Raw genomic sequence first — 9,086 nt, forward strand, 5'->3', positions numbered from 1 at the left:
AACCATGTCCACGCGTGGACATAGCATACGTATCGACAACTCGCTCGTGGACATCGCTACGTAGTTGCCAATGTGCACCACCCATGGACATGCGCTAGCTTACGGGCCGGAATAATGGTACCCAAAAACTCTTATGGGCCTGGCCGCTCTCAGGCTTCTCTCTGGTCCGTGTCACTTCTCGCGCGGAGCAAGGTAGGGTTGGGTTCAATTAAGGTTAGTTCGTAACACTTGCGCACGTAATACTTCGCCATCTCGACGAATCGTGAACGACAAATGGGAGGATTAATTTCAGCGTCTTCGTCCGCAGTGTCTTGAGCAGCGTGAGCAATTCCCGCGAGGTTGACATTTAATTTTTGTCGTCAACGCAAAGTTTTTTTGATCTCGTTGACACTTGACAAACACGAAGGCACCATTAGGAGGAAAATGTCTAAGATCGAGGAGGCGAACGAGCATATACGGCAGGCCGAGAAAGCGTAAGCGCACAGTTATCTGTCGTATGTTTTTATTCGCGCTAGGGGGAACATCCCTTTTTTGACATGTGTCACTCGCTGAATTGGTAGATTTTTTGTCGCTCTTTGGCGTGCGTTCTCTTCTTTTCCAATTTGTTTCACCGCGTGAGACACGTTGTAATTAAATTGGTAAAAAAAGGAAAAACTAGAATTGCAAAATTTAATATCTATGTGTTTTTAATCATTTTTTTTTTGCAGTTTAAAGGCCACTTTTTTAAAGTGGCGACCTGATTACGAAGTGGCAGCCGAGGAGTATTCACACGCAGGTAGGGAAAGTCCTAAATGTTTGGAGAAGCAAAAGAGATTGAGTGTTGTCAAAGAACTGTGAGAAATCAGAGTTCTAATTGATTCTATTCAAAAAGTCAAAGCGTGTTTTGTCACACAAAATAAAAGAACTCTTTAATCAGAAGTGAAAGTACTTTTCTAATTTGTTTTTGTTTTAGCTACATGTTTTCGAATAGCCAAGTCATATGTAAAGTGTAAAGAATGTTTGATGAAAGCAGCTGATTGTCACAAACAGGGAAAAGCGTATCCTTTGATGTTAAAACAAAAAACAATCAAAACCTTGCTCAGTTAAAATTCTAAATATTGCAGATATATATATATATATTTCATATATTGAATTTTGAATTACTTAATTTTCCTTAACTGTGCAAATCTGATGCAAAATAGATGGTTCCACGCAGCAAAGTACGTATCATATGTACATAATTTAGATTTTTCACCTCCATATATTTCGATGGTATAAGCACACAAAGTTTTCAGATGCATCGAACAGGCTTTGCTCATTTGCAAGGAAATGGGAGACTTGTCGGAGGTGCCGAAATTGGCTCACAATGCGTGTAGTCTCTTTCAACAGCACGGTTCGCCTGAATCGGGTGTGACGGCACTCGACAAAGCGGCCAAGATGCTCGAATCCACACAACCTCGGGAGGCTCTGGAGTTGTTCAGGCGTGCGGCTGACATAGTGATTGTAAATACATCTGTTTTATATCGTAAAAGTTACAAAAAATAAGACTCAAACAAATCTTATATGATGATCTGAACGAGTGATGAATGGTACGTAAAAAATTTAAGAGACTTTTTACAATCCAAAAAAATGATGAATTTGCAGGGCGAGGACAGTCCGCGGCACGCGGCGGAATACGTAAGCAAAGCCGCGAGATTGTTGGTGAAGCTGCAAAGGTACGACGAGGCTGCGGATGCGATACGTCGCGAGATCGGACTGTATCAGGAAATTAAACTCTGGCCGTCAATCGGACGACTCACTGTGGTGTTAGTGCTGGTGCAATTGGCGCGGAGCGATCAGGTGGCGGCCGAAAAAGCTTTCAAGGAATGGGGAAATTACTGCGAGCCTCCCGAGGTATATTACAAGAAAAAATTAATTTCTCGAAATGTATATATTGAACGTATATATTTATTGATAGATGAAGTATAGAACAACAATTCGCGCTACCGCATTGCGATTTAATCTTATTGCGTGGATTAAAACGAACTTAATGTAACGATCCTTACACAGGTGCAAACGTTGGAAATGCTCCTACAGGCTTATGACAACGAGGACGCGGACGCGGCCCGAGCGGCTCTCAACAATCCCTTTATCAAGCACATGGATGTGGAGTACTCGAAACTTGCGCGAACCTTGCCTTTGCCGCAACAGGAATACGCCGTTCCACCTGCCGGGGTGAGAGCCAACGCCGCGGAATCTTACGTTTCTCCTAATGTGTCCAAGTCCAATGAACAAACTTCTGGTGAAACAGAAGCTGCTAATCATGTGAGATTAGTTTTGATATTTCTTACTTGTTTTCTCTTAATTGCGTTTTGTATTTTATCGTTTTGAATCGTGAACAATTGTCTGTTTTGATTCTCTAGGAAAAACCCAAGGTCAACGAGTCCGCGGAAAAGATGGTCGAAAAGAAGCCCGAAGTCGCGCCGGCGCCGGAACCGTCTCAAAAGGAGGAGGACATGGACGAATACGAGGGAGGTTTATGTTAAAATTGTCATTAAATGTATAAAACCACAAAAAAATATTCTCTGTTGCTTATAAAATGTAAACTCCGACACTTGCACGTATACCAAGTGTTTGCAAATCAGCTTAATCTATTCGTTAGTGGCTTCGATGAAAAAAAAATTCTAAGATTTAATATTTAAGAAAAAAGTAAAAAGGAAACTGGACTCTGTGGCCTGTTGTTAGGAATAACGGAGTGACGTGGTTTTGTTTCACTTATATGTTTGATGTAGAAAAACGCTTCGCGGGACCTCAGAATCACGCCCGAGGTGTTTTTCTCGTTTATCATCGCGACTGAGAAGGAGATAATTTTGAGTTGCGACTCGATTATATATTCAAATTCTACATAGAAAACGCTAAGATTATTTTTAAGTTTTTACTCTTTGTTTTACGATATCGTGTAGGTATTTATTTTTATTTTACAATATATACATGTATATAGTGTATGTATTTTTTTTTTTTTATGTTGAGCATTTACATGTCTCGATGCTTTTTTTTTTTTTTATTCAATTAGCTCGTGTACATATACATACATATACAGATTTTACTTGAAACAAAACATTCCTTACGTGAAGTGAAGATAAAAGAAAACTTAACTCCAGCAATTTGTCAACACCCTAGCACAATCGTTACAAACTGTTACAAGAGTTTAAGAAGACAAAAAAAATGTTACAAGAAGAAAATATTTATATTTTATTCTTCACCTATTATGAAACTGTTTTTCCTTAATAAAAGAAAGAAAAAAAAGAAAACATTCTTCTCAAAACGAGACGTGGTGGTTCGTGATTTTTGAGACCAAAAAAAAAAGCTCTTCCTCTCAACGTGTTCGTCGAAGAATTTGCTTGCTCGGCGATTGTCGGCTCGGCGTCGTCGAGCGCGTGAAGTAAAGGGGAAATTCGGGAGCGCCGAGTTGTGTGAACGCAACATTACGCAGCTCGGTCCTCCTCCCGGCTCGGCGAATCAATATCGCCGAGCGGAGCGGAGCCGCGCGGTACGTGGCTCCGCGACGGTCCGCGCCGGGGCGCGCGTGAAAATCGAATAAATAGTGACGCGCGGCGCCGAGGCACGAGCAGACGTCACGACGTTGTGTCGAGGGTGACGCGGTGCGAACGTCGGTGGTGAGTTCGCACAATCGAGAGTTCGACGCCGCGACAGTTTCCCCGACCGACACCACGGATCGTACGCCCGGACAGGTGTATATAAGCGGCTGCACTTCCTCGCGGGAGCGCGCATCGGAAACGATCCGATTCCACCGATGAGAGAGCGGCCGAGGCGCGATCGCGCTTCCACCAGCGAGGGTGCCGCGCGATCGTCGCGGCGAGACGGGCCGCGGTCCAGGCTTTAAATTCAAAGAGCCGACGGGAAAGGAATGACGCTGGAAAATCCGTTCTTTGTCGTCAAAGAGTAAGTGTTGCCGCGAAACAAACAAACAGCATCGATTTCACTTTTCGGGCCGAGGCGACGAAAGCTCGCGATCACGTCGCGTGTCTTTTTCCCTCGTCCCTTCGTGAGAAAAAGAAAGAACGGGAAGAAGGAGGATTCGCGTGTGTCTCGAGGGATTTTTTTTTTTCGGAGGGGGATGACGAGTGGTGCGCGGAGAGAAAAAAAACGGAGCGCGCGCGGAGAAGATATTTCGCTTTGCAAACACGTCGATAACGGCGCGGCCGATAACGGCTATCGGTCGAAAGTGAATTGTCGGTGATGTATATCACGTATATGTGTGTATTGAAAGTAAACTGATACAATGACCAATTCGACGACGACGGAACCGCCTCGTTGTCTTTTGTTGTATCGCGACGCCTCTTGACACCCGCGATGACTCGATCGCCGCGATTTGCTCCGAAAAGTAATCGACTTTTGTATGACAAAACGATATCGTAGATAATAAGTCTTGTACTTGAACGGTGTTGCACGATGTTACTCTAACAACGAAGATAAGAGAACTATTGCGTTTCAGGAGGAAAGGAAAAATACAGTTAAAAAACAGATTACGCCGGACTAATCTTATTAATTGTGTAACTAATTAATTATAACTGCACTATTATTACTCTTTGTTTATATTATTCTTTAATTATATATTATTATATATTATTACTATTATTATTGTATTAGTTGATTTTATATTATTTTCTTGTATGACAGAATGTCTGTCGCACTTTTTTCAACGTCACTTTTTTTTCAACGTCAATTTAGATTTTATTGTTTGTATGCAAACAAGTTGGTAATTGATTGAGAAATTATATTTACATGTAAGAAAAAACTCTCAACATTATAACAAGAACTAAATAATCACACAAAAAAATTGGAGCACGTTTTAATTTGGATGTTAATTTATTAAGTTTTCAATTAATAATTTCAACGAATAACAAATTTAATAAATTTCATTTTTGGAATAAATCTTTTATTAGATTTAATCATTTTTTTTTTTTTCAATGCTAACATATCACGTAGACCAATTATACGGAGACGTTTTCAACTTGGTCTTCTTCGGTCGGTTGTTTTTCAAAATAAAATAAAATAAAACGTTCGAAAATTGAACGATATCAGATTGTTGAACGCAAGCAAACACGAGACCAACTTCGAAATTAATGATACAAATGCAAATATGCGGTAATTGTCCTGTTAATTAATTATCTTTACCGTCTTTGCGATCTATTCATAACTTTTAATTACTTGATTTATACTTTGCGCGTATGTATTTATCTCTCTGCGAGTGGAGTGTGTGTACATACACATGTCGGACACATGTATATGTGCGCAGAGTGTGTGTGGTGTATACACGAGCAGTGATTAAGCACGGCTTAATTGGCTCGCATGCAACTTGGTTTGTTTCAGCGAGGTGTGCAAGGCGTTGAACAAGAATCGCGGTTTGTACGGACGATGGAACGAGCTGCAGGACGTCGCGGTCACGTCGCCGACCGGTGGCGCGCCGATGAACGGCTCGACACCGGCGATCTCGCGCACCGAGGAACTCGACTGGACCACCACCGAGCTGCGGAAGGCACTCCGCTCCATCGAGTGGGACCTCGACGACCTCGAGGACACAATTTATATCCTTTTCTAGCTTGAAATTATTTCCCGCGAATTTACAAACAACGAGTCTGTGTCCGCGGATTTTTTCTTCCTCCGAAATCGGAATCGCAAATTTGTTTTTGTTGAAACAACTTAAATTGTTTCGATATCGTCCTTATGCGTACACACGTATCGTTGAGAAGAACCCGACGAAGTTCAAAGTGGACAACAAAGAACTGACCATTCAACGGAGCTTCATCGAGCAGGCGCGGGAGGAAGTCAAGGTACTTAATTAAATAAATCACTTAACGACGCCCACACACATAATTTGCGAGGAAAACAAAATTGTTTCCCCCGTACTGTTTGGCAACCGAATGCGCACATCGGACGTCAGAATAATTTGTTGATTGTCGAAATGTCGATATAATTAATTCATACATAACAAAGAGAGAACGTCAGTTGAATGAATTTGTATAATGCTAAAAAGGCGAAAAAAAAAAGCGACTCATGTAACAACATTTATATAGTTCGTCACTGATATATAATCACACCGATCGTTATCTTGCTCACATACTTTCTACTTCAATGCGGACTGATGCAACAACGCTTTGCTAAAACGTAAAACCGCGCTTGCGAAACTAATAAGCACCCCCTTAATGCCAGTCATTTTTGCCAAACGTTTCCGCAGATCATGAAGGACAAACTGAACCTGAGCAGAAGCCGAGATCGTGACAACACGGCACGACAGGTTTGTGTGTTTTATCACTGTGTTTATTTTTATTTTTTTTTTTTTTTTACATTCTCTTTTTTTACATTCTGCGACGAGCTTTTTTAGCACACGTACGATTGATAAAAAATTATCGACACCGCGATATGATTAAGATATCAGCTTGAACAAGTTAAAAATAAGTCGGGAGAAACCGGACTTCATTCTCAGCAAGTTTTAACATCTTTTAAAAGATAAAAAGTAGTTCTTTTTTACAATTCGTTCAAAAATAATTCGCGTGTGTGCGAGTTGAGTTTTCGTTTGTGTGCGCGAAACGACGCGACGGTGGCGACATCTGCGCACTTAAATTTTTATTAACATCTCGAACGATGTATCGTTCCGTTGAACTGATCGATATTCGGTCGGTGATTTTAACCTCCTCGAGAGAGAGTGATTCGTCATGGCCGCCTCGTCGAGAAGTTAGTTTGTTATTTTGACTGTTGACGTGTCGCAAAATCGATAGGTTCCCGTTTCGCCAGCTCTCGTGAACAACAATGGTATTTCGATTTTTGTTTCGTTAACGCAAACTCGAAGTAAAGTCTTATCGTCAAAAAACTCTTGTTTAAAGAGCGATTATCTCGAAGAAACGCAAAATTTTATATCACGTATATTCGCAACAAGTTTCTTGCAGCGAATGTCTTATTTATTATTCAGTCTGTGATGGAATTCTGTGTTCTTCTAACGGATCGAATTTTGTGTTCAGCCGCTTTTGGACAATAGCCCTGCGCGAGTACCCACCAATCATGGAACCGCCAAATACAGCAAGCTGGAAAATGAAATAGACAGCCCAAACAGACAGTTCCTCAGCGACACCATGCAACAACAGAATGTTATGATGAGGCAGCAGGACGAACAGTTGGACATGATCGGGGAAACGGTTGGCACTTTGAAAACAGTATCCAGGCAGATCAACAATGAACTGGATGAGCAAGCTGTGTAATGCATAGATTGTTTTATATATATATTTTTGTTTTTTTTAAATAATATACTTGATTTTATTTGAGATTGTTGTCTTTGTGTGAATGAGATTGTTTTGAATCTATTTCTCTCAACAGGATGTTAGACGACTTCGGAAATGAGCTGGAGACGACAGACTCCAAGCTCGACGCCACCATGAAAAAGATGGCCAAAGTACTGCACATGAGTAATGGTAATTATAACAATTATATTCCCGCTCCCACTACTCCCTCAGCATCTAGTGTTGCTGATCTTGTTTCTCCCGATAACAAACCTTCTTCTCTCTCCTCCCTGTCTACCACAATAGTTAATTGTTTCCTATGTTCTAATGATTAATTGTTCTCATGTGTTTAGGCATAATTGACAGCATTAATGAGAGATATTGCAGCTGTATTTTTCAATTATAGAGTTATTTTTTAATGAATTTTATTAAAAGTATATCTTTTTGAAAGACATAGAGAAACAAAGATACAAATAGAATAACTAAACTATACAAAAAAATATTAAGAAATATATATATAGATATATAAAATATATAATTATAAATAATATAAAAAGTATTATACAAAGATTATATAAGTTTTGAAAAGTTGCAGCTTTGCATTGTTATGTTTTATTGATGCTGTTGAAGTGTTTTTTTTTTTTTTTAACACACTTTCACTATACTTTTAGCTGAAGAAAATAATTGTTTTTCTCTCTCATACACTTTGTTTTACAAATTTGTGGCTTAAATTTGATATTTTGACATAACAAACACATCGTAATTAGGAATAATTAGAAATGTTTAATTTTTTTGCTAAAAGTTTTTTCCATTAAGTTAGAGATATATCTAGTCTACTTTTGTTAAAAAGACAACACTTCTATTACAGAAGAGGAAGATGTTGTTAAACAAACAGGCTATGTTTGTAGAATATTTTAATACTTTATTGCAATATCAGTTGTGCAATTTATATTGATGTCGTGCACACCTTACCTGTGTCTTAGGAAATTATTTACTGAATTGTATCTAAATTTTTATCTTTGATAATCGTATTATCTCGTTTAAAACAATTAGATTTTTTGTTTCACTTACCTGTTTTTTAAATATTTTGCATTACATATATTTTGCATATACATTTTAAGTTTGCACACATTTAAGTATATTGTGTAAAACAAATTGCATATTTTTAGAAAGAGCAACACACGGCAATTTAAAAGTTTCTTCTCTTTTTTTTTTTTAACATCTTACAAAAACAATTTAGAACTTGGTAAATAATTTCTGCAGGTAAATAACTTACCAAATAAGTTTTATTACTAAAAACCACTCTAAAAGCCTTTAAACAAAACTAACAACTTTTTTGTTTTAACATACAAGATATATATGTTAAGTAATAACACTAAGTAGAAATAAAATATTACGAATAAAATGAAAGGGAAAATGAAGAAAAGTAGATCTTTTTTAGATTAGACGCAGGTGGGTACTATAGAATATAGATCTCTCCCTTCCTATCTCTCGATAGATCGATATGTACCGTATTACGTCAGTTGATGTAAGTTTTAAAAGTTTAGAAAACAAAGGAGACCTAAGTATTTGAATTCTAATTGCTGCTACGGTAAGATGACGTAGTTTGTTATATAACGAGTTGTAATTACCAAAGACACGTTGAACCTTCTTGTTCGAAAAGCGCGAGTTTACACAGTGTTAAAAATCGGATGGACGGACCAGTTAGACAATTTCAAGGGTATATACAATTTAATAGAAATTATATATTGCAGAGAGAACAGAGCGTGGCGGTTGTTTGAGCATGTACAGAGTGATTATCCATTAAGATAAAACGAAAAAAAAAAAAAAAAA

At 38.7% G+C, this 9,086-nt stretch overlaps 2 protein-coding genes across 6 annotated transcripts in view; both read left to right on the forward strand.

Moving 5' to 3' along the window:
• The first annotated feature begins 177 nt into the window (after positions 1-177).
• On the forward strand, positions 178-3,286 carry LOC109861003 (gamma-soluble NSF attachment protein-like). Of its 3 annotated transcripts, XM_020440476.1 has the most exons (9): positions 178-213; positions 308-473; positions 708-775; positions 953-1,037; positions 1,182-1,199; positions 1,275-1,482; positions 1,624-1,872; positions 2,029-2,283; positions 2,382-3,286. In XM_020440476.1, exons 2-9 carry the CDS (start codon positions 424-426, stop codon positions 2,502-2,504), a joined length of 1,056 nt encoding a protein of 351 aa, XP_020296065.1. In that variant the 5' UTR covers positions 178-213; positions 308-423; the 3' UTR covers positions 2,505-3,286. The 3 variants fall into 3 exon arrangements, with proteins under 3 accessions (XP_020296065.1, XP_020296064.1, XP_020296066.1); XM_020440475.1 differs by lacking the exon at positions 178-213 and having other exon boundaries at positions 221-473; XM_020440477.1 differs by lacking the exon at positions 178-213 and having other exon boundaries at positions 221-473; positions 2,029-2,193.
• Positions 3,287-3,826: 540 nt separating this feature from the next.
• The window catches only part of LOC109861007 (syntaxin-6), a 7,338-nt gene continuing 2,078 nt past the window's right edge, over positions 3,827-9,086 (forward strand). The window contains exons 1-6 of one of the 3 annotated variants that reach the window (XM_020440483.1): positions 3,827-3,921; positions 5,353-5,567; positions 5,719-5,813; positions 6,218-6,277; positions 6,999-7,231; positions 7,351-7,445. In XM_020440483.1, the coding sequence (XP_020296072.1) occupies positions 3,887-3,921; positions 5,353-5,567; positions 5,719-5,813; positions 6,218-6,277; positions 6,999-7,231; positions 7,351-7,445 (733 nt within the window). In that variant the 5' untranslated portion in view covers positions 3,827-3,886. Of the gene's footprint in view, positions 3,922-5,352; positions 5,568-5,718; positions 5,814-6,217; positions 6,278-6,998; positions 7,232-7,350 lie in introns of all 3 variants that reach the window. The other 2 variants (XM_020440481.1, XM_020440482.1) reach the window with 2 other exon arrangements.

Source organism: Pseudomyrmex gracilis, unplaced genomic scaffold (genome assembly GCF_002006095.1).
Source record: "Pseudomyrmex gracilis isolate BER0280 unplaced genomic scaffold, ASM200609v1 scaffold_537, whole genome shotgun sequence".
Classification (NCBI taxonomy): Eukaryota; Metazoa; Arthropoda; class Insecta; order Hymenoptera; family Formicidae; genus Pseudomyrmex; species Pseudomyrmex gracilis.